Source organism: Tyto alba, unplaced genomic scaffold (assembly GCF_018691265.1).
Source record: "Tyto alba isolate M040663 unplaced genomic scaffold, T.alba_DEE_v4.0 Super-Scaffold_42, whole genome shotgun sequence".
NCBI lineage: Eukaryota > Metazoa > Chordata > Aves > Strigiformes > Tytonidae > Tyto > Tyto alba.
This window is the reverse complement of record NW_024881318.1, coordinates 2828805-2853654: the sequence shown is the minus strand read 5'-3', so window position 1 is coordinate 2853654 and position 24850 is coordinate 2828805. Positions and strand designations below refer to the sequence as shown.

General features: G+C 39.9%; 1 protein-coding gene across 9 annotated transcripts in view; it reads left to right on the top strand.

Annotated features, from left to right (window-relative positions):
* ZNF532 (zinc finger protein 532) overlaps window positions 1-24850 on the top strand; it is a 49691-nt gene that overhangs the window by 6633 nt on the left and 18208 nt on the right. For all 9 annotated transcript variants that reach the window (XM_042804475.1, XM_042804474.1, XM_033009208.2 and 6 more), the window contains 3 exons: window positions 8726-11085; window positions 17125-17306; window positions 20229-20405. In XM_042804475.1, the coding sequence (XP_042660409.1) occupies window positions 8746-11085; window positions 17125-17306; window positions 20229-20405 (2699 nt within the window). In that variant the 5' untranslated portion in view covers window positions 8726-8745. The remainder of the gene's footprint in view (window positions 1-8725; window positions 11086-17124; window positions 17307-20228; window positions 20406-24850) is intronic.

Genomic DNA, 24850 nt, shown 5'->3' with positions numbered 1-24850 from the left:
CTGGTGTATGTGATTTTTGAATTTCCAAAATTTGTATGGAGGACACTCCCAAATTGAAAAGTTAAAAATACTGTAAACAATTACAAACAAACTGCACTTTTATTCAAATCAACAGGATACGCTTGGTAATGCATTGACTTTGGTTGTTTTATTGCTTGTTTGTTTTCAGTGTTTGCTAGTTTAAAACAACTCTTGCAGCCAGTGTGTGGATTAACAGGCTCCTGTGGTATTCTAGGACTAGATGAATAAAAGTAGAATGAGTGGGGCAATGGGTCTGTTAAATAATTTTTGTTTCGTTTTGTAAATATTTTAGCAATTATTCTAAAATAATACCGTGTTTTGTATATGATTCTGAACACCATTTCAGATTAATAGTTGAGAAAGGCTGGCATTCGAGTTTTTTTTCTTCCTTACAGCCTCCAGATTTGTTTATAACGTCTTAATCGTACAGCTCGCGTGGAAGTAATGTGAACTGGTGTCGCCTGCTGTAGCAACAGGCCGCAGAGACAGCCTTATAAATCACAGTCACTGGCTGAGCTTTGTGTAGCTTCATACCCTGTCCCAATTCCAGAATGTTCTCCCTGACCACACCTGAGCTGGGATTGTGCTCTGCATCAGCAGTGTATGGGCAGTGATTTGATAAGCTTCCTCAGGTTGCTTCTGTTGGGTGGTACACTCCAAAAATGCATTTAGATACTGTCACAAGCGGCCGGTAAGGCAAGTCAACGTGAGTAGGTCTTAATGCTGATTAACGATTTAAATCTTTTTTTAATGTGAGGGTGCTGAAATGGTAGAACCTGTTGCCTTGAGGGGTTTTGGGATCTCCATTGTTGGAAATACTCAAAACCTGATTGGACAGTGTCCTGCGGGTCCCACTATAGCTGACCCTGCTTTGAGCGGAGAAGTTGGAGTTCCAGAAGTCCCTTTCAACCTCAGCTATTCTGAGATTCTGTGAAATGCCTGTTGAAAACTTTTTTGGGCTAGTAAAGAATAAATCTTGAAATTTTTCTGAAACTGTCAGCAGCAAGGATACTGCATTGAGTATTAAAAAAAAAAAAAAATAGTTAGTGCTTGAAATACTGGGCTAATACCCTCCAGAGCTTTTTTGAGGGGAAGGAGGGAGGAAGAAAATTGGTAGAACGTGCTCTTAGAGAACCAGAACTGCAAATTCAGTTTTCTCTTACTCTTTGAGGCTTGAGCATGGAGACAAGGTGGATTATTATTATTTTTGTGTGTGTGTTAAGCAGTTAGCTACAGTGTATAATGTTGAAGTAGCAGATTGCTTGGTACAAATTTTAACTGGAAAACACCCCATACTTCACAAAGATGTTTACATAAGGACTAGCATGACCTTATTGGTCCTGTGGATGATAAATGAAACCTTTATCCTAAGAAATCAAAATGCTGCCTATTATGAAAGTTATATTTCTGGAAGCACGACGAAGCAGGAATCTGTCTGAGGTTTGCAACAATAACAAGTCATGGGACCTTTGATAAGCAAAAAGGAACTTGTATTTTATGTGAGTGTGATAGACGTTGCTGATTGTGGTGAAAGTGGCCTCCTGCGTATCCTACTTGCCTGCTGAGTATTTCAAACCACACCAAGTTGTGATTTGAGATGTGGTTCTCATTTCCTGAAGAAGGTTTGGTGGTTGAATTAGCATATCGCTTTCGTCTTTCTTTCAGATACTTAACTTTCGAAGTAAATAATCAGAAGTGTTAGTCAGTCATAGTTACTAATAGATATCGATTAACTAATGAACTCATAACTTGTGTATTAGGTTGATGTTTGCCTAATGTTAGGACACATATTACTGTAATTCTGATTGAATCACTTAAGTCTTCTCTTCTTGATGAAATTTCTTGGCATAACAATACAGAAACAAAAAAAAAAAAATACACTTCTATGCTGGTTAGGCTGGTATTATTCCCTGTGTAGGCATTTTGTTACAGAATGAGCATGGTGTTATTTAGGCATCGTTACTCATGTTTGAAGTGGAGTAATTATACCAGATTATCAGAATTTTGTTCTGGAATAGTATGTCTAACTGGAAATTTATACCAGTCTAAGTATAACAGAATAGTTGTTATATATGGTTATACCAGAAGTATACTTCTAGAATCAAGACGTCAGCATGTGCTAGACACTGAAAAATGGTACCTTAAATGTTCTTATTTTCACAGTATTGAGAAGGACACAGATTTTCTTTGAAGAACATACAAAAGAAAAGGCCTCTGCCCTAGAGAGTGAACAGTCCACAACTGTACATAGTAAAAATGGAGGTAAAAACTATAGGAAGAGTTTAAGGAAGGTAAAGGAATGTAGTCACGAGATGAAAACTAAAGTTGTTTTTTTTCCTAAATAATAAACGGACTTGCTGCTGAGGGAAGCTTGAATCGAGTAGTGGTTTGAACAGAAACATGGAGTTACGTACTGTAAGCATAGACAGTTATGTGGGAGTTGAATTGGTAGCAATTTAATATGGTGGAGATGGTGGGGCTAGTACAGACAGTTACAGCAATTGCATAGAGTCACTAGGCTTGTAATTGAGCAGTGAAGATTTGGATGCAGGAGGGTGAGTATCAAGGAGGAAAAATTGGTCAGTTCTTTAAAGGTTAATGATGAAATAAAAGAATAAAAATTGATCCTTTAAGACCATGCTTTTGATCCAGAAAGGATAGTTAGAAGCTTTAATGTGTAGAGAATATTAATTGGAAAAATACTGGAAAGGGAGGGGGGGTTATTTGTCATTGCTAGGCCTGGAAAGCTTGAAGTTATTCTTGTACCTGGCAGACAAAAATCAGAGTTTTGAGTGGTTTGGAGATACAACCTGTCTGGGAGCTGCCAGTTGATTCTGTTTTCTTGTCTTTACTAGGGTGTTGAACTTCCCCAGAATCACTCTGTTTTGAGTGTTTACAATTGCTTAGCTTTACACCAAAAAGTACTTCTTAATTTCAGCCCGAATTTATAGACACCTTGGTCTTTCTTGTGGAGAATACTGTGCCCCCCTGCAGCTGTCGTAAAGCCCAAGCTGCAAGATAAATCCTATTTAGAAAGTGAGAAAAAACGTTTTCTGCTGTGTGTTTCTCTGTTCCACCCCGATCTTGGCAGAGTACACGAAAGGGTAGGTTGGTTTGTTTTTCCCCGTAGGGCTAGAGTCCCCTCACCTGAGATGGGTATAGATACAGGGCTTGAGGAGTGACAAAAATTCCATGTAGTAAAACAAAACTACCTTAATTAATCCTTCAGAAGCAGCTATTTACTTCTAAGCCCTGATATTTATTTGGTTGATATTTATGTCATTGTATTTTTGAGCCTTCCTCACATTTACACGAATAGTTGCTGTAAGAAAGCAGTATTTTAAAATGGACTCTGGAATCCCTGGTAATAGGACAGAAGCTCCCAGATGCACGACGTCTTGCAGATGTTCTCCCCTTTTTCTGGAGATCAGCCCTTTAAAATATTCGAATACACCCTTAGGCTTTCCATCTTAACAGCCAGGATAGGAAGGCTCAAAAAGGTTTACCAGAATTTATCTGTTTCTCATGGGTGTAGCGTCAAATTCTTGTCCTGCTTGCTTCTTCCACTGTCAGTAGAGAGTTCTCATGGACTGGTTCTTGCTTTGACATAATTACCCAAGCGTGGGTAACACATTACTTCACTGTGATGTGTTACCAGATGAACTGGACTGAAAAGGCTAACTGGGAAGAGTAAGACAGTGGAACAGTCAAGGGGTATCTTCCTTTGGCTAAAGCCTGTGCCGTTTTCTTCACGCTGTTCATACAGAGCACTTATTTCAGGAGATGCATTTCCAAAGAAAGAAGAATGTTGGTGGTCACGCACACATGCTCTGAACGAAGCATGAACACAAAACAGTCTTGGTTTATCTTCCAGAACTTAATTCACACCTTACACTTCAGTAAGGTATTGGTGCACGCATAGGGCTAGACACTGTCACCGAAGAGGTAAATGGAAACCAGGAAGTAAGTATACTCAGAGTCCGCTATCTTAGGTTTTTAAGACTCGGTGGTATCTTCCCAGAAGTCCTGTCACCACCCACCATCGTAAAAGCAGAACCCAGAAGCATCGCACCTCACTGCTCCGTGGCTCTCTAGCTGTGTAATTCCTGTTGGCCATATCCAGATTTTTTTTTTCTTTTTACTTACTTTTATCATTGAATAATCAATAAGCAAAGTAACGCTTGAATTTTTTAAGAAACTGATTTTCTTTAATAACTTTTCTCGAGTAATTCAAGCACCCTCAAGGTTGCAAATCTTACAACAGAAATGATACACTTTTCCTGGCGTTCTCCTGGTAAACAGCAGGAGCCAGCCAGGTGGGAGAGACAGGAAATGGAACTAGTCCACGGGAAGGAAAAGGAATGTTACAAAGGGAGACTGTCATCTGAAAATGAAATAGTACTTTGGACAGAGTTGATAAATCCAGAAACTGACTGTCAGTGTGAGTACCCACATAATTAGAGGCATTTCATTTATTATATCACCTGTCCATTGTTCTTCGTAATACATACTTCAAGTTAGCATTCCCATGTTGAGAGGTGGATTTTGTTTATACTATTTAGAAACTAAAAAAAAAAAATAATAATTTGGACAAATATGTTTGAGGAGGTGAGGGTCTTGCAGGTTGTTTCTTTAAATAGGGTTTTGCTTGTTTTGGCTGAGGAATGTGTATCCTTGATTACACACCCTGTGGACTGCTTCTCGGTTCAGTTCTGAAGACCATCATAAAGGCAGCCCTCTGCTAGGTTTTTACACCTTTGTGTGTCTTTGGAGAGAAAAGATAAAAAAAAGTTTTTATATGGAATATTAAAAGGGAATAGTAGGATAGTGAGGAAGAAATGAGTAAAATGTCCAGGTTACACCTTTGTTTACTTGTTTATCAAGTCTGGTGATGTCTTTTATCCCTTTTTGTTAACTTAGATTGCTTTAAAGGTTTGAAGTGTGGGAGAGATTCTTCGTAAGGGCAGCAGTAATTCTGGGTGCCCTGTGTAGAAGAAACCATTCCATTCTGATGCTCTGGTAGAGCGTGGGAGTTGGTCCTTCTGCATACACTTGAAAGACAGTTGCAACTTGATGCTGTGTGCTCTCTAATGATAAATTTATGATCCTGGCTCTGCAGACCTCTGAATTCTTTTGAGATATTTTCCCCGTTTTGGAGCTAGCCTAACCAAGTTTCTCAGTAAAGGACAAACGTATCTCCTCTGCTGTGCAGTTTTGCTCTTAAACATACTTGGATGAAATACTGCGTAAGTGGGTCTTTGCTTAATTCATTGCTATTTAGGCTGGGTTTGGCTGGGATGGAGTTAATTTTCTTCATAGTAGTTAGTATGGGGCTGTGTCTTGCATTTCTGCTGAAAACAGTGTTGGTAATAGAGAGATGTTATTGCTGGGCAGCGCTTACGCAGAGCCAGGGCCTTTTCTGCCTCTCACCCCACCCCACCAGCGAGTGGCTGGGGACAGCGGAGGGGGGGACACAGCTGAATTCAACAGTCAGCTAATGCCAGCTGACCCCAGGGACATCCCGGGCCATATGATGTCATGCTCAGCATATAAAGCTGGGGGAAGAGGAAAAGGGAGGGATGTTCGGAGCGATGGCGCTCGTCTGCCCAAGTGACGCGTACTCGTGAGGGAGCCCGGCTCTCCTGGAGATGGCTGAGCACCTGCCTGCCATGGGCAGTGGTGAATGAGTTCCTGCGTTTGCGTTGCTTGCGTGCCCAGCTTTTGCTTTACCTGCTGAAGTGTCTTTAGCTCAACCCGTGAATTTTCTCACTTCTGCCCTGTCGAGTCTCTCCCCCATCCCATGGCTGGGGGGAGTGAGCGAGCACCTGGGTGGGGCTGAGTTGCTGGCTGGCGTTGAACCATGACACACTATTGCTAAATGTTAATTAAACTCCAGTATGTATAGTTAGAGGAAGTTTTAGACTAGGAAGACTTTCTGGTTCTTATTGAGTGTCATAACTGTAAAAACACACCCATGGACAGATGTACAATCAGAGTACAAATAATTAGTATCTCAATTCATGATAAAAGTCAATTAAGGCTTTATTTGTGTGGTTTTACATGGATTCGATCTGCTTTGGTCTCTGGAATCTTTTCCATTTCAATCTTACATGAACTTTCCTTGTAATTTTGATACTGTATATGTATGAATTTTTGCATTTATTAGATAACTGCCTTTGCAATTGCAGCCCTTTCACAGGATCTTGAAATCCTTCAGGCAGAGGGTAGGCTGAAGTCCAGGTCTGCAGCACTGTGCATGAGTGCGGTAATCATCTTGCTTTGGTATAGGGAGGCATCTACTGCCACGTGTGCTGAACACAATGAGTTAGCTTCTGAACATGCTGCCAGAGAGCTGAACTGTACTGCTTACTTGTCTAGTCTCTCTTCTTAAGTCTTTATGTTCATTATATCCTAATTACTAGTTTTAAATGCATGAGGGCTAGAAACTTGCTGTGGAATAAATGGATTTTCAAATTTTATAATGAAGTGAATACACAATAAAACCAGAATTACCAGCATTATGAAACAGTCTTATGTCTGATAAGTATAGATTATAATCATATGCTTTACAAAAGTAGTGAAGTTTTGATGAGGAGCATTTACCATGATAGGCTACTATATATTGTCCATTAAGTAAAGGAATTATGAGTTAATTAAGAGAGTAAATTCATCAGTTGCAGTGGTATATTCCTATTTCATAGAGAGTTGCATGCTGGGTTCAGTTCTGAAGAAGGACTTGGTGCAATGAAAAGGAGTCAATAAGTTAGACAGAGCAACAAAACCATTAAGTGGACTGTGTAAACAGTTTTCAAAACCATTATATATTTATTTGAAAATACTATATGAAATGGCTTTGTGTATTCTGGTATCCTTGAGAAATTTTCCTCAGATGCCTTTCTTAGAGTCCATAATGACTTCAGGTAGCCAGTGTTGATGAATATGTAAGTCTTGCAGATTTTTGTCAAGCAAAGGGATTACGCCATTTTAATAAACTCCATCTTTCTGAGGAACAGTTTGTGCTGCCCGTGTTGAAAGTGATATGCATAAAAATATATACTTAAGCGTATATGCATTTTGATTAGTTTTTCTTAGCATTGTTACATCTGAATTCAACGGTCGGCAAGTAGTTTCTCTCCAGAGCTCAAGCTAATGAGCTAAAAGGAGGAGGAAGTGAGCTACTGAAGTTGTTGGATGCATCTCCATTGGCAAGTGGCTTCCAACAGACCTTCTGCCGTGGGGCGTGTACCTTCTGCTTCTCTGAGCTCACAGAGCACTGTTGCGGTTAGTCACACGGTGGTTCTCTGATGGCCTGTGTTAGCTGATACTGGAGACAGAACATTGAGTGATATAGTGATGTTTTCCAGTCCTTTAGTGCCAACACAAAGGCAGGAGGACAGACAGGAGGCTTCCTAAATAGGCACTTTCTAACAGTAACACTTACTTGGTTAAATATCTTTTCACATTGAATACTAACTTTGGCCTGATAATTACTGAACGATGCAAGTGCGTTAAAAACACCTCTGTCACAACAATGCAAATTGTACTGTGCATGGTTATGAAAGAGAATGAAAAAATGTCTCTGTGCTTTCTGTAACTGATTTTTGTAGATCTCTGCAAGTGTTCCCCCTGCACGCCTCTGCATATTATTGAAATGTCTGTGGAAAAGGCAAATGTCATAGTGGGATTTAAACCTAAAAGTATACTCAACTTAGTTTTTCTTTTTACACAGCGTGTGTGAAGTTTCACTTTCAAGTCACCTGTTTAGTTGGGGAACTGGAAGAGAAAAAGCCCAGAATAGAGGCCAGTGGTGAACAAAAAGAACAGGATCTGGAAAATGTTACCTGTGAGGGGAAAGAAAGTCCTAAAGATCTGGTGTTGGCTCACTTAAACAGGAGAAGTTTGAAGGGAGACGATGGTCTTGAAGTAAAGTGCTGTGGCAAAGAGCAGAGGTGAACAGAACCACATGCAGTTCATGCAGATTGCGTCAAGAAAGATTTAGATGATGCAGCAGGAAACATGCAATAGTGAAAATCGTGAATGATTGGAATAAATTACATTTGTAGCACCTCTGTTATGGGAGGTCTTTAAAGTAGGTGAGACACCTGTCAGGAGTAGTGCAGATAGAGCAGATCATAAGAATTGCTGAAAAAAAGTGTTTTGTGAGCACTGGGAGACAGTTCCCACATAATTCTTACAAAGAAATGTACTTTGTACAAAACAGTGCAACCGTCTTAAACTCTTAGTAGAAATACATTTGTTACCATCTTCAGGAAGGTGTCTCAGCTTCATAATGTAAATGTCATGGAAAATCTAGACTTAGGAGGAGTTGCAAGTGCCTCGGGTTATTTTCATGGAAGTCTGGGCTCTTGCTGTAGTCATAGTGGCTGTGGGAGTAGGTAGGGAGGGAGTGTAGGAGAGGGGGCAGAAAGAAAGTCACTGAAGAAAAGTTTGTGTGTAGAATGAAATGACTAGGCTACAGTCTGTGAAGTTGATTACTACAGCTCTTGGTGTAATGATTTGACTGTACACTTGTACTGGAACACTGTTCTGAAATGTATAATGTCTGAAAATACTACTTCAGGACTGAAATAACACCTTTTTGCATGGCATATACGAACATACACTTACTTTGTGTAAGACTGTGCTATTGGAGCTTCACATACTGAGATGGTGACTTTCTGGTTTTTTTTTTTTTTTTTTACAGATTTGCTTACAATCAAATACATGACCATGGGGGATATGAAGACCCCAGATTTCGATGACCTTCTCGCAGCCTTTGACATACCAGACATGGTTGATCCAAAAGCAGCTATTGAATCTGGACACGATGACCATGAAAGCCACATAAAACAAAATGCTCACACAGATGAAGACTCTCATGCCCCATCATCATCTGATGTTGGTGTGAGTGTCATTGTGAAAAATGTGCGTACTATTGATTCTTCTGAGGGAGTGGACAAGGATGGCCACCATTCCACAGGCAATGGCTTGCATAATGGCTTTCTAACGTCATCAGCTCTTGATAGTTACAGTAAAGATGAAGGGAAGTCGCTTAAAGATGATGGGTCAGCTTCTGAGACTACACTGAAGGATTCCGCTTTCAATCAGTTTAGCCCGATATCAAGTGCTGAAGAATTTGATGATGATGAAAAAATTGAGGTGGATGACCCCCCGGATAAAGAGGAGATGCGTGCAAATTTCAGAGCAAATGTCTTGGCAGGATCCGTGTCTCAGCAGGAATATGAAAAACTAAAGGCACTTGGAGGAGAGAACTTAATTAAATCTGGAATCCCAGTTTCAAGTAGTATAGATAAAAATAAAGTTGCTAAACGAGAGACAGAGACAAACTCCATGAATTTAGGTGTCTATGAGCCTTTTAAAGCTCGAAAAACAGAGGACAAATTGCTAAAAGACAATTCTGAGAAGCTTCTTGAAAACAGGGTACTTGATGGAAAACTGAGTACTGAAAAAAGCGAAACAAATCTTGCCAGCATTACACAGTCCAAAGCAAAGTCATCAGCAAAGCTTTCTTCGTGCATTGCTGCAATTGCAGCACTGAGTGCTAAAAAGGCAGCCACGGATACTGGTAAAGATTTACAGTCTAATTCAGGAGAATCTTCTCCATTACCAAAAGACATGAGTGAAAGTCCCCGGGCTGTTGAAAAATCACCTGAATCTCAGAGTCTCATTGATGGTGCTAAAAAGCCATCTGTCAAACAACCTGATAGTCCCAGAAGTGTATCAAGTGAAAACAGTAGCAAAGGGTCTCCGTCTTCTCCTGCAGGGTCAACACCAGCAATCCCTAAAGTTCGCATAAAAACCATCAAGACTTCTTCTGGGGAGATCAAGAGAACTGTTACTAGAGTGTTGCCAGAAGTTGATTTGGACTCTGGTAAAAAGCCGGAGCAGACTGCTTCTATGGTAACTTCCATGACATCTCTCCTGTCCTCACCCACTTCTGCTGCTGTGCTTTCCTCTCCTCCCAGAGCTCCTCTCCAGTCCACAGTTGTCACCAATGCAGTTGCATCTGCAGAACTTGCACCAAAACAGGTCACTATCAAACCTGTGGCTACTGCCTTTCTCCCTGTTTCAGCAGTTAAAACAGCAGGTTCACAAGTTATTAATTTGAAGCTTGCTAACAATACTACAGTGAAAGCCACTGTAATATCTGCTGCTTCAGTGCAGAGTGCCAGTAGCGCCATTATAAAAGCTGCCAATGCTATACAGCAGCAGACTGTTGTGGTGCCAGCATCAAGCCTTGCCAGTGCTAAACTTGTGCCAAAGACAGTCCATCTTGCCAACCTTAATCTTCTGCCTCAAGGTGCTCAAACCACCTCTGAACTCCGCCAAGTGCTAACAAAACCTCAGCAACAAATAAAGCAGGCAATAATTTCTGCAGCAGCCTCGCAGCCTTCTAAAAAAGTGTCTCGAGTCCAGGTGGTGTCATCTCTACAAAGTTCTGTAGTGGAGGCCTTCAATAAGGTGCTGAGTAGTGTCAATCCCGTCCCAGTTTACATCCCGAACCTTAGTCCCCCGGCCAATGCCGGAATAACGTTACCAACACGAGGTTACAAGTGTTTGGAGTGTGGCGACTCGTTTGCTCTTGAGAAGAGCCTGACCCAGCACTACGACAGGAGGAGTGTGCGAATCGAAGTGACATGTAATCATTGTACAAAGAATTTAGTTTTCTACAATAAATGCAGTCTTCTTTCCCATGCTCGTGGGCACAAGGAAAAAGGAGTTGTAATGCAGTGCTCGCACCTGATTTTAAAACCAGTCCCAGCAGATCAAATGATAGCATCTCCTTCAAGCAATACTGCTACATCTCTGCTTCAAAGCCCTGTGGGAGTTGGCACGCATACTGTCACAAAGATACAGTCTGGCATAACTGGGACAGTAATATCGGCCCCAGCGAGCACACCCGTCATTCCAGCTATGCCACTAGACGAAGATCCGTCGAAACTCTGTAGACATAGTCTAAAGTGTTTGGAGTGTAATGAAGTTTTCCAAGATGAGACATCTCTTGCAACTCATTTCCAGCAGGCTGCAGACACAAGTGGACAAGTAGAGTATCATATGTTTAAATTCCAATGTTTCATCTATAAGCCTAGGAGACTTTGGATATGCTTTTACTTTCATTTAGCTGTTAATTATCTGAACCTCCGTGATTAAAAGTATAAACAAAACCCACAAAAAATCTTGCAAGCACTTACCTAGTGAATGTCAACATCTTTTAAATAAGTTTTCTTAGAATTCTTTTAGGCCCTGAAGTCTGAAATTCACGCTGTATATTTTTGCTAAAATTTAGCATTAGCTTTCTTACAGCTGAACATTATAATACTGAAATAATAATGGTCTTTACTAAGAATTTTTGACGATTCTTTCTGTGCTTTGGAATTGGAGTATCCTGTGGAATCCACTTAATTGGCACCCTCGTTAACAGCCTGCCTATTCAATCAGAATGATCGTTTTAAGTGAATCATTCTTGATTTGTCTTCAGTTTTTATTAATTTCATATAGCACCGTAAGTGAGCTAGGCATTCCTCTTACCGACAGGGACTCCAGGCAATGAATAAATGGCACACTGATTCTATTGAAAGGATATGCATGCCGTTTTCTTCAGGTCTTTCTTAAACAAGTGAAAGGTGGTGTTCACTAGCATGCATTTCTTGCTGTGTGACCATTTGTTTATTTGTGCTGTTTTTCCTTTCCTCTTACGATTGCTAATGAGTTAAACTTAGAAACCATTTTGAAATTCATTACTAATGTATGTGGCCTAATCTGAAAGAAACACGTCATTCAATAAAAGTTAATATTAATGAGTGTGCGATGTATTTTATAATCCTGTAAGAGTTAAGATCATTAATTAAATGATACAGTTGGATTTCTGTTGGGGCGTGCCAATTAAAAGGGATTCTGGTGTGTTTCAAAGCATTCAGCTGAGCTTGGTGTTGCAGCTTCCTGCTATGTGGGAAGGTGAAAACGGACAAACATGCTCAGACTGATCAAGACAGGAATGCCCCAGGAATATTCCCAGGAATTGCACAACAGTGTACAGGATAAAGGCTTTTAAGTCCTGCAGTTAGGAAAAAAATCCACTAGTCATAGAAGCACAGACGGGTTCCTGTCAAAATCTGCAAAACTGGAGACCTGTTCTGTGGCCATGAAGCAGTTACACTCTGCCCACCGCTACAGATAGTAATGTAAAGAGATTTGAATGTGGAAAATAATCTTGACTATATGGATTATGTGGCTCTGCCTCAGATCCTACTTTACTAACTGGCTAGTGGACTTAGGCTGAAATTGCCTGGATTCACAGTGAAATGCCATGTGAGTGAATTTCTGTTTGTAAGATACTACAGATGTTCCTACCTAAAGCAATCTTGTTTAAACTTTTTGTCAGAGAAGTTAGCAGAATGTATTCCATTCTTAGATCTTGCTGCAGTTTTGAACAGTATCTGATGGCTGACCAGGAATATATTCTGCACCAGCTCTTGAGTTACTTAATACTCAGTAACTGTTTTTTAGCTGACTGCTTTGCCGGCGCTTACTGGTGTTAGATTTATCTTTTTTTCCATAATAGGTCCATTAGGTATCATTTGATACGATAAGATCCAGTAGTCCTTGTGAAAACCCTGTTGTTCTTGGTACTATAAAATCAAGCAATTAAGAAGGCACCAAGATAAAGCAAGTGGATGGGAGACAGAAAAATGTACTGAGAATAGGTTGGGAGGATGAGGTAAGGATAAAATGAAAAAAATAGAGAAGAACAAAGATAAGAAAGTGATGAACTCGCTTTCTGTGAGGGCCTTTTTTTGTACGGACGGATAAACTAACCAGATTTCTAGAAACACCTTTTGCCCTTTCCTGCTACCTCTGTCTGGTGCTTTTGCCCTGTTGCTGCCGAGTTTGCTGTCTGTGCATGTCCTGTTAGATGCTGTTTACCTGGGTGTTTTACTACTGGAAAAGCAACTGAAATATTCATAGAATGTCAACACAGAACTGCAGTTAGGTGGAAAGATAAGTACAGGTGCACAGATACTCCTCTTCAGGGAGGAAGGCTCATGAAGGTACAAAAAGCAGTCAGCCTTGCCTACTACCTCTCAGTTTGTGTCTCTTGGTGGAAACTTGCTCTTTTTAAAGAGCTGACATATGAACAAGGCCTTAGTACCTGCTTACTAGGATATGGATTTCCAGGGTTTTTTTTTTTTTTAAAAAAGAAGCCTTGTTGCTGCAAAGCACTGGAGGAAAAGAAGCTATTTTCATGTTCAGTTTTAAAAGAACATTCTTAATAAACATAGTTATAAATGTTCTTAGTTGAAATATCATCTTAAAAATTGATTAAACGTTTCTCTTATTCCTTTTCATATACCAAGCAGCAGTTTTCAATTCTGTGCTGCTGCTGTTGGGTTTTTACCTGTTGCATTTTAATACATACTGTAGTGTTACAGCTTTTCTGAAATGCCCAGCATAGAAACTGTTTAAGTGAACAGTTGTTTTAGTGAGAGCAATACATTCTGCTTTCTTGAGAAGCCATCTTTGTCCATTTTTTAATAAACTTTTTCATTATATGTTACCCCTTGGAAAGCTTGGACGAGAAATGCTCTGACTTATGTTTTCCTTTTTAGTGCTTGGCACTGGCTTTTTATTGTAAAACTACCATTATTATGGGGGGAAGAAGACAGGAAAGTTAGATTAATTTGATATTTTAAATTTGGAAGAAAAGAAGAATAATAAGCATTTGGATTTTGCAAAGAATAGGAAAAAAAGTTATTATTTGCAGCTTATTCTTTCTAGTGCCCACCTAATTGCTCTTGAAATGGAAATTGTATACTGTTTTATGCTCTCACTGAGTCTAAGCAGTAACTAGCTGTTACTACGCTCCTGTTATGAAGGTAGAATGTTTCTTTTAAAATAAAGAATAGTCAAACAGCTCTCACAATTAAAAGATGTTCCCTATAAAGTTGTTAGCCTTTCTGTAATATTTTATCTTCGTTAATATTCCTGTTAAAGGGAATGAGACCACTCACTGTCAAGTTTCCTGGCTGAGTGAAACGCTCATCTACTTACTGGGGGTGGGGTGGGGGGGAACGTAGTAAACCTGTGCTTATTAATGTTAATGCTCGTCTTATTTACAGATAAACTGTATAGCTCCCGTGGAAACTACATAGCTCATTTCCCTTCATACTCATAGTTCTTGTGTATCTTTATTTTCCACCTCCACCATTTTTTCTTCTAACCCATTTTTTTTTCTGAAACTTTGACTTTAAATGCAGGCAGGTGATGATTTTCACAAACTGTTTTATTTTGGTATGGGTTGGAATGAGAGAACTGGAAGTTAATGCCACCTTAAGCCCAAAATAAAATGGTAAGCAAACATGCTGAATTTTGGAATTTCACAGTAGAGTCTTCTTGTTCTACTGTAACCAGTGACAATTAAGCATTTCACTGTACTCATGAAAATAGCCGGCCGGAGTCCCCGGTGTTGCAGAACCTCGCGGGCTGCCCGTTGCACGCCCAGGGAGGTGCGCTCCGCCGGCGTTGGAACGTTGTCTGGCTCTCCTGTGGCGCAGCTTCCCGCTGTCCTGTTGCAGTGCTGCCGGCGAGAGGCTTTGGGAGGACTGGGCAGGCCCCTTATGCTTCTGTTACTGGACTGCTTGTTAATAAATGGCACGAGAGATTTTAGGAATGGTACTGAGGCCAGGTGAAGGTGGCAAGCACGTTTCAAGTGGAGCTATGGTTAGTCAGGGGTTTGCCTTTGAGCCTGAGCTGAAGACAAAGTTAACATCCCAAAGCAGTTCTGTTCAGTTCAGAGGCTGTGGGGCAGTGTTTCATGCCATAGCTGTTTGGTCAATTGAGGACAAATATTTGGCATTTCAAAGTGAATATTTATGTGTGTCTGAACACTGTGTCCCAGAGGCTCTAGGCAGGGTGAGAGTTCAGAGTCCCCGCGGACAGTTAACCTCAGGAAAGCTGTCAGCCGGGGCAGTAAATGTATTCATGCTATCTACTAATCTCTTAGGCTGGCAGTAGTGCTAATACTGAACCTGAATTGGAGTGATGGTAGATCTTCTTTGCTTAACTTCCTCTATTTTAATGTTTTGCATTTTGCCATCTTGCTGTTGTCAGGACATTTGAAAACTATGGATGGAGACTGTGTTCAAACATACCAGGCCACCATGTTCACGAAGTAAACATTAAAAGTGAACCATATGAAAATACACCTCTTGCTTCTGTGTGTGTGACCACAAGATGTTTCATGTTAATGTTTCTACCTAAAATTACTGGGTTATTTTTAAAAAAAAAAAGAAACAAAGTATTTGCATGCACCCTCAAAAAAAGCATTTAGATTAAGCTCTTTTGGAAAAAGAATAAAACCAGAATGTACACATTGTAATACAAAAATACACTTGTTCTTAGAGTATCAATACTATTGTAAAAATGCTAAGGCAAATAAGTTACTTTAGGCCTTGCTATAAAACAGTGTTCTATTAGAAAAAAAAAAATAATCCTTTTTTGCAGTGATTCTGAAGGCTTTTTCCTTCCATCATTGGAGTTAGTGTCTGTCTTCTATTGATTAAATGGGAACAGGTTGGGGTTTTTTTACTGGCATAGTTGCTAATACTAGTAAGTCAGACTCCTGTGAAACCAATTTGTAACACTACTATTTCTTCTACAGTGGTAGCTTTGATTCTGCTTTTATGTGGTCTGGATCTTACTGTTTTTTAAAAGAGATTTAAAGGAGAGTCACCTAAATTGGAAGAAGGGAGTGACTTTCTCTGAAGCACCTGTTTTTTAGTAAGAAACTGTTTCACCATGAAGAAAGGGATTATTTCTTATTTATTTATTTCAGGATTTCTTCATATGTAGCTTAGTAAATAATTTATAATGCAGCTCTGGAGATCTTGTTTTGTTCTGTATTCTTGCAAAATGTACGCATCACTACATCTGCAAGACTCTTGGGGATAACATTTCTAAAAATACACAAATCTCATGTTAAAAAAATACCCATATTGTGAAGGACTCTTGGTTTTATTTTTAAATTTTCAGAAGTCACTGGTGAGATGCGTAAGTCCCAAGTCATAAGAAATAATAGTAATTTGAAAAGCCTTACAAAGCAAAGTTATGAAATGAAGTTGAGTTCAAGTCCTGTTCTGCAAAGACCTGTATTTGTGCTTGACTCTGAGACCATGAGTGTTTCTGTTGAAGTCAGTGAAGCAGTTTCCATGATGGAAGTTAAACAGAGGCATAGCTCCATACAGGAGCTATCTGCTTGGAGATTTTGGAGATGTATTATTGTAAATGCTTTCACGGGTTTGGCTCTTTGTGCCCTCCAGTGTTGGAAAGCAACTGTGAGCAAAAGCGAAGCCCGTTTACAGCTGGATTGTACCATCCCAAAAATGGCACAAAGCGCCCGGAGAATTTCAGTGTTTCTGATTTGGCATATAGTTTAGTAAGTTACTCCTGCATGTAGAAAGATTGCCCTGCAAAGAAAAGCCTTGTAAATATTTTATATATCTATAGTTTTCACTCAGGTGCATCATATGTTAATATAATGCAGGTGTTCTAGCCTGAGAAATACATTTTGAAATTATCTGTGCCCTTTCTGCCTGATAATATTCCATTTTATTGGTATTGCGGATATTACCACAGGAATTCATCAGGAGCAAGGATCAAAGAAAGTTAAGATAGTGTATTTGGTGGGTTTGGGTTTTTTCACTTTATGCAGTGCACTGAATTAAAACCATAAGGTTTGATTCTCAAATGGTACTTAGGCCCCTTGCACTATGCAAGCTACCTTGTGAGGCACCTAAGTAAAATTTATATAAACCAAGATGCATCTCCTGTGGTCAGGGATATGTGAAAGAGTTTTGTTGTGTCAGAGGGGCCCAGAATGCCAGTATGTCTGGTTGCCAGTATCTGCCAGCTCTGTCGTACAAGATTTGTCAGTAGGGCCTGCGTTTAGTACTTGCCTACTCCTTTTGGTTCACATCACAGTCATAACATTTAACTTTTTATTTGATATATTACAGTGTGTGACACAAGATGTTATGTATAGCTGAACCAAACCTTTTGTTTCATCTATTTTGGTTTATCGTTTAGAAGACATGCAATATCTGCCAGATGCTGCTTCCTAACCAGTGCAGTTTTGCATCACACCAGAGAATTCATCAGCATAAATCTCCATACACGTGTCCTGAATGTGGAGCAATCTGCAGATCTGTCCACTTCCAGACTCATGTCACTAAGAACTGCCTGCATTATACCCGAAGAGTTGGTTTTCGGTCAGTATAATGATTACTTTTGTTGTCAATTTATGTATAATTTATGCTTTTAAAGTAATTTTCCATTTTCATAAGCATTGTTTGTAGAATACAGCTTCATGGGTTTAAGGTTGCCACGGCAACAATGCTATTAGTACTACAAATTTTGGAATAAATACCCCATTAGGATCCTGTTTTGTTTTGGGCATCCACTTTTGTATGTTATTAAATCAGAATATTAGCTAGTCTTGTCCAGCCATAAAATGTCAGATTCAGGACTTCACAGCTTATAAGGTCTAGAGAATTCAGTTGTATTTTCTTAATTTTAGGTTCTTAAAAAAACCTTTTGAGTTCTGTCTGGTAGAACCGTCATTTTCAGTATTTACTGCCAGAACTTATTGTTGAGATGCTGATAGGCGTACTTCATCCTTCTGGTTGTTCTCTGTTCTGTGGGAAGTCAAGATTCCTCAGATTTACATTGCTTGAAAATTACCTTTCTTATTCAAACAACATGGTTGTTTGGCTCTTCTTTGTTACTCTTCAGTTTCCCTTTTATTCTTATTGTTTCCCTGTAATGGCAACTCACTGAAAAATGGGGATCGGAGACATTTCATGGAAATGTTGAGTTCTGAAAGGCTTGAAAAATTGTTTTATCTTAGAATTTTCCTCACGACGAATGGCAGGCAGCACAGCAAGAGATCAGAAGAGCAACCCATACAGCTGAGCTTTGCTCAGCACTCCTAAAACATTTCCACTTCATCCTGTCTGGCTGGAGAAGGGTCATTTAAACTCTTACCGGTAGGCAGCTTCTTCCTCCGTAAGGTGCCACAAGTTCATTTGCTGGGATGGCTGTGGAATCTTCCACTAAGGGAAGAAAGCATTTTTACTGCATCAAGGCAGCTGCTGTGGCAGTCTGTTTTCAGATTGAATCCATGGCTTGACACAACTCTCGGCTCTTTATGTTTCTTTGGCTTCTTCTCTTTTATTCTTTTCTCCCAAGTAGTAGTCTGTCTCGTCCTACATTTCTTACATCTGCTACCTCCACTCCCCTTCTCTCTAGTCTCTGTATCTTGGGTTTGGGCACGGAATCATCTTCAGGGACTCCAGGCCTGCACCAGTAACACCAGAAGACTCATAAATCCTTCACCGTGGATCTAAAGTTACTAAACTTTTCAAGATGTATTATAAATGTCTCATGTCACACGAAGTCAGAATTTCTGTATATGGTGAGACTAAACCAAAAATACATAGGCAAAGAAAAGCAGTACCTGGGAAAGTCAATGTCTTCCTTCTTAGACTCCTCAGCATCTCATTATCACCATGGTGCATTTGCTTGAGGAGCAGCATACCCTGTCTTGCCTTTCCAAAGGACCTCTGTGGGGGAGTTCAGTTTGATTTCAGAGATTTAGGCTAGTCGTCTGAATGAAATCAGCTGAACATTTCAGCCTTAATTGCATACTTCCAAGCTGAAAACAAGAAAACTGTTACAGCAGTCCAAGAAAAGAAGGCTTGGTCCTTAAGAACTGTTTTAATATACAATGGTGGATGCTGAGGATCATTTATTTTGTCACATCACTAGAGAATAAAGTCCGGAGAGGATGGGATAGGGAGGCAAGAAATGCACCCCAGCTCCCTTGAGGTGACACCTTAGGAGGAGATCTGTTAATGAGGGGATCGTGCTTTGCACCGCTGTGAAGAAGTGTTCATCTCTGTGTAAGCAGAGGAGATTATAGCAGACCCAAAAAAGACAAGGACCATTTACTTTAGAAAATGCATTGGTAAGTGGAGACTAGATAGCTGTAAACTTGATTAATAGTATTAAGAATGTAAATGAAGTGCTCAGGAGAGAAAGGATGACGTTTCATAAAATTCAAAGGTGTTAAAGTGTAAAAGGAAAACGGGATTCTTGAATGCAATATATAAATGTATTTCCTGCTTTATTGCTACCATCAGGGTGTTAGAACACTATCAAAAAACAATCTGATGTTTATATGACAACAATCATACTACCATGAAAGAATCCAAGATTAAAATTTTGGAAGGGTAGGGGCCTTCCGTGTTTAAATTGTAAAACTCTTACTGCACAGTACTGGTCAATAAGAAATCTGTTCATTTGACAGGTTATTTTGTAATTGCTTATTGCAGCATGTTCTTGGACTTATTTGGTAGCATTTAGTACTGAAGATGTATGGCACTAAAAGGGACCATTGTGTCTAGAAGTTCTTATGTACTAATATTAATTCAATTTTTTAATCATTTCATTTTAGAATATATGCGGAAAGGTCACAAATTTTCGACACAGCAGAAGTATGTTTTTGAAAAATTTCAAATTCCAATCTGATAGATAGATCTGATTGTAGAGATTTGGTTTAGTTGTCCTGAGTTGAAATTACATTTTTTTGTTGTTTTTAAATCCAAGTGCTGATTTGATTACATGTACAGACAATCATTACCAGTATGTCTTCATTAATTCTAAACAAGGGATATGGTGGAAATGTTTTCCTAACTGGTTTTCTATTTCGGTGGTAGTTTCTAAATTGCTGTGGCATACCTTATGCAATCCACTGCATGTGATAAAAATGCATTTTGTAAAATCTCTTTACAAATTTTCAGAGGATTTTATCATTCTTACAATCAGTAGAACATTCCTCTGTTGACCCTTCTGTCTGTTTTGTTGTAATGCCATAAAAATATGTTCTGACTTCATATCTCTTAGAATTTCAAAGTAAATTTGGGAAATTTCTTTTTTCTTACTTTCTGATATGCAAATCTCTGTTCATGTTGATTCTTACTGGGTTGTTTAAATTGACAGAATAACGTAGTTTTATCCTGCTGTATGTGTATGTTTATCTCTTCCACTTGCTTGAAAATCAGTGTTGATTCCATTTCGTTCAGTACTGCTTTGGGCTAGGCTGAACTGACTCTTTTCCACTCTTTTTGCAGCTGCGTGCATTGCAATGTTGTATACTCTGATGTGGCGGCACTCAAGTCTCATATTCAAGGTTGTCACTGTGAAGTCTTTTACAAGTGTCCTATCTGTCCCATGGCATTTAAATCTGCTCCCAGCACACACTCCCATGCCTATACACAACACCCGGGTATCAAGATAGGCGAACCAAAGTAAGCAAAATTAATCTTCTACTGCACTTGCCTGCATTTTAATAACTTGTGAAATTGCATTCTGTCCTGTGCTTATAATCTTACAAGTCATGTACTGTACAGCCAACAGTTTCTCAGCCTGTTGGTAACGTGTGGAGTTCATGCAATGTTTTCATGAGTTTAGCTGGCAATTTATTTGGCAAAGGTTAAATTCCCATGAACACAACAGCAGCAGTTCCTTAAACACTGTGCACTACAAGACAGTAATACAGCAATTACAGAAATTATTTGGACAGGCAGCTAGTGTGTTGCCTGTTCTTATTTTTTAATCTGCCTAGCTCATCTGCATTTTTACTGTGAATTAAGATTACGTGATTCCAAAAAGAACTGCTAAGACTCATCAGGGCTTATGCAGTGTTTTTCATAACAACTGGTTGAAAAGGTGGGGAAAAGTGATTTTTTTTTTTTTTTTTTTTCTCTATTACATGCTCACAAATGGTCATCTGGGTGAATTTGGAAAATTGGTTCCTTCAGTGTCATCGGTTCTCAGGGGTCAGTGTGTGTACTTGTGAGAGGTGGCTTTAGAAGTGGCAGTTGTCATCTCTGGGCTGACCTTGAGCGATTCTCGCAGGCCACAGCCGCTGGCGGTACCCTGTTCTTCTGGTCAGGCAGTGTTCTTCCTGCAGGATCTGTTCTCTTTGCTATTTTCTTCTTCATGAAAGCCATAGGTGTTGGGAGTGGTGAGCTAGGTTTTTGCTTCCCAAAGACAACTGTGTCCCAAGGAGAGCATTTCCAGTGTGTTATTAAGTGAGAGGTGTCAGTCTTGCCTCTCTAAATCAAAATAGATGCATTGTAGAGCTGTTTATATAAGCTTTTTCACGATAAGTAATCTCTTTTTTTCTGGATTAGAGCAGCAGCAATTCCATCCTGTGGCTAGGAAGGTTGTGCACAAACACAGGGCACAATTAGGAACCTGACTTCAGGGTTGAGCATTCAAGGCCTTTGCTGAAACCAGCAGGAGCTGCAGGTGCCCGATGCCTTCTCAGTGCAGACCTTTTTCTTCTGCCTTCTTTCTCCTGTTCGTACGGGTGCAGAATTGAGAGTAATTATTCAAGTATTTATCTCCACATTATTTCTCTGGAGCGTGCAGAGCACGCTAGTCCATTTTAACAACTTGCAGACTCAAGAAAATAGAAGGCAGATGAGAGAAACAAGGTACCATGTAATGTAATAGATTTCAGAAGAATTTGGTTTATCACTGTTTCTCCTAACATATTAACAGGATACTTACTCTTTAGAGTGTTTAAACCGACATTAAAGCAAAATGGCAACAAACTTACTATGTCTGATACCAAATGAAGACATTTTCACCCAGTGACAAATGATACCTTGTTTTAATTCAGGACAGTATCTTGAGCGGGAGGCATTGAAATACCAACGTTTAATCTGAAACTTGTTTCAGATTCCCATAATTTTCCTTAGAGAAAACTGAAAGATTAAGATCTCCATTTGTGTAAGATACTTCACATATGAAAAGTGCAAATTTCTCGAATTGTGCTTGGATCTGCTGAACTGTTTCAGATCAACTGTGTGAATTAAGTATTTTGCATTAGTTTTCTTTCCATATAGATGTGCTAATAATCTTTTTCTTTTATGAATTTGACTATAAAAAGGCTAAAATAAAATTTTATTAAGTACTATTGTAATAAATCATAGAATCTATAGTTGAGCGCTTTTCTTAAGAAGTGGAGTTTTCTTTAAATTCACCACTTTTAGTCAAGATGCTGTTTTAAATGCATGCAGAGTGACTAGTAGGATTTTCGTAGCACAGTTTTTGGAATTCTCTGCTTCCATTTCACAGGCATCTGTAGGCAGTACAGTGTTGCCACCAACACTCAAGATGCTTGCATTGACGGCTGTTTCACTGTTTAATAAGGTCTATTTCAAGCTATCAAGACCTGTGGTTTTCTTCAGAATTAGCTACATGTATTTCTGCTACTCAGTAGCAATTTAAAAAGGAAGTGGTTTTATTGTTTAGATTAGTTGGTTTCTGAGTCTGTTTCTCACACAGCTTGTGAAAGTTGACATCAGATGTTCTGTGTTAAAATCACAGCAGAGCCCAAGTTGGAAGGGACCTCAGAAGATCATCGAGTCCAGCCCTTTGTGGGAAAGGGAGCTGAGATGAGATTATCTAGCACCCTGTCCAACCGCATCTCGAAAGCCTCCAGCGATGGGGACTCCACCACGTCCCTGTGGAGGTTGTTCCAGTGAATGATTATTCTAACTGTAAAAAATTGCATTCTTGTACCAAGATGAAACCTCTCCTGGTACAACTTGTACTTGTTGCCCCTTGTCTTCTCTGTGTGGCTCCATGTGAAGAGGGATCCTCTTTGTAGCTGCCCTTTAAGTACTGGAGCACTGTGGCGAGGTCCTGCGGAGCCTTCTCCAAGGAGAAGAGACCCAACTCCTTCAGTCTTTCCTCGTAGGGCAGGTTCTCCAGCCCCTTGATCATCTTCGTGGCCCTCCTTTGGACCCTCTCCAGTCTGCCCATGTCCTTCTTGAGTTGTGGGGACCAGAACTGGGCACTTTGGTCCAGGTGTGGCCTGACCAGCACTGAGTAGAGCTGACAAGTGCTGTTGTATTTGAGGAAATACATTCATGTTTGGCCAATCTGCTGCTTCTGGTTTATCTGTCATTTTACCTAACATCTATGTTGGGTGTGACTGGCGTACATTTTGAAAGCTTAACAAGTTCATTATTGAAAAGAAGGAATGTAAAATAGTCGTACAACACTATAGATATGACTGCATAAGCTCAGTTAAATTTTTGTTCTTCTGAAGTAAAAATTTTAAAACAAAAGAAGGGTACAGCAGCCTTCTCTGTTTGGAAATGTGAAGCTTTCGAGTTTCCGTTGAGTGTGTAAAAGGTGTCTGACCCTTGCCCGTGAGTTTCAAACCTCACCCCGTAGGCAGATGTTGTTGAGCCCTGCGTGGCCATGGAGCCTGCCTCCTGGGTGTCCTCTGGGCATGGCAGAGGTGCAGCTGAAAACAAGGCCCAGCATGTCGGCACCTCGGGGTGGCAGGGTAAGGTTTGTTACTCCTCTCCTGTCAGTGGGCTGAGGCCAGTCTCATCCTGAGGGACTCTCTACTGGGTCACACTCTTTGCTTCCAGGAACTGGGCTCACTGGGTAAATGGCTGTGTGCCCCTGGCATTTACTGGAAACGCGCGATTTACAGTTACGTTGCAAATGGTTGTTTCAGAGCAGATACGGTAAACTATCTGGTGTATGAAAAATGAAGTTGATGTGCAGTGATTTTCAGTGGGATGCAATGAGATTATTTTAATAAGGGAAATGGATGGCTGTCTTGTCTTTCAACTTTGTGAAACACTCTCCTGTAGCGTACCTAGGATGCTACATGGGTTTTATGGGAAACCAAAACTTACAAGTGTTTTCCTTTTTTCGGTAAACAGTGTAATTTCATAGGAATGGCACTAAGATATTTTTCATGACTGATCCCTTTTGGGTATTGAAGAAATTCTTGTTTATCAAGCCAGATTATGGATATATAACTATACTATCGGTAAAAGCATAATATCCCACAAGTACCATTTTTTTAGAGAAAAAAAATACGGGAAGGAGAAATAGCATACTCAGGCACAGAAGCTTTCAAAACACTAAACATCTTTTATGTGATATGAAAGTATTTTTCTGAGAGATAACATCTGTATTTATTCTAATAATCTGTGAATTTCTTAACCGGATTTTTGAAAAGTGAAAAAGTGCACGTACCTGCGCCTGTTTTGTTGCATACTGTGGGGCAGGAGCAGTGACCGAGTGGTGTGATTGCAGCTGAACTGCCTGACTTACTCAAGTGTCTTGTTGAATTGAGGTGGTTGTAAATTATGTCCTGACTAAGCAGAAATGCCTTTAAGCTTTGGACAGGGTTTTAAGCTGTTACATGTTAAATACTGACTACTTCAATTATAAAATAAACCAGCATACTCAGTTGCATGCGTTTGGGATTGCAAATCATGCTTTTGCTGTGACCTAAAGAAATACTCGAAGTGTGTATTGTATAGCCACAACTCATACTATTGGGTATGTTGGTATGAATTTAACCAAGCGCAGTCTTTTCCTGGAGACCTGTCTGAAATTTGGATCTATACCAGACAGTACTTGTGTTTTTGTGAAAACAGAGTAAAGTCTTTTAGCTTACATAGAAGATACATATATTCAGCTTTCAGTGGTTTTAGAGAAATACAATTTTTGTATGTGATGAATTCAGAAAGATGTCTGATTTTTTTTTGTAGCAGATTCAGTTTCTCTGTCAGTGCTCGTAAGTGTTGCATTACCCAGGAACGTGGTCATGAGGGGCTTGGGAAGAGCACTGACAGCAGGTCGAGGGAGGTGATCCTTCCCCTCCGCTCCGTGCTGCTGGGGCAGCGCTGACCCGGAGCTGGGTCCC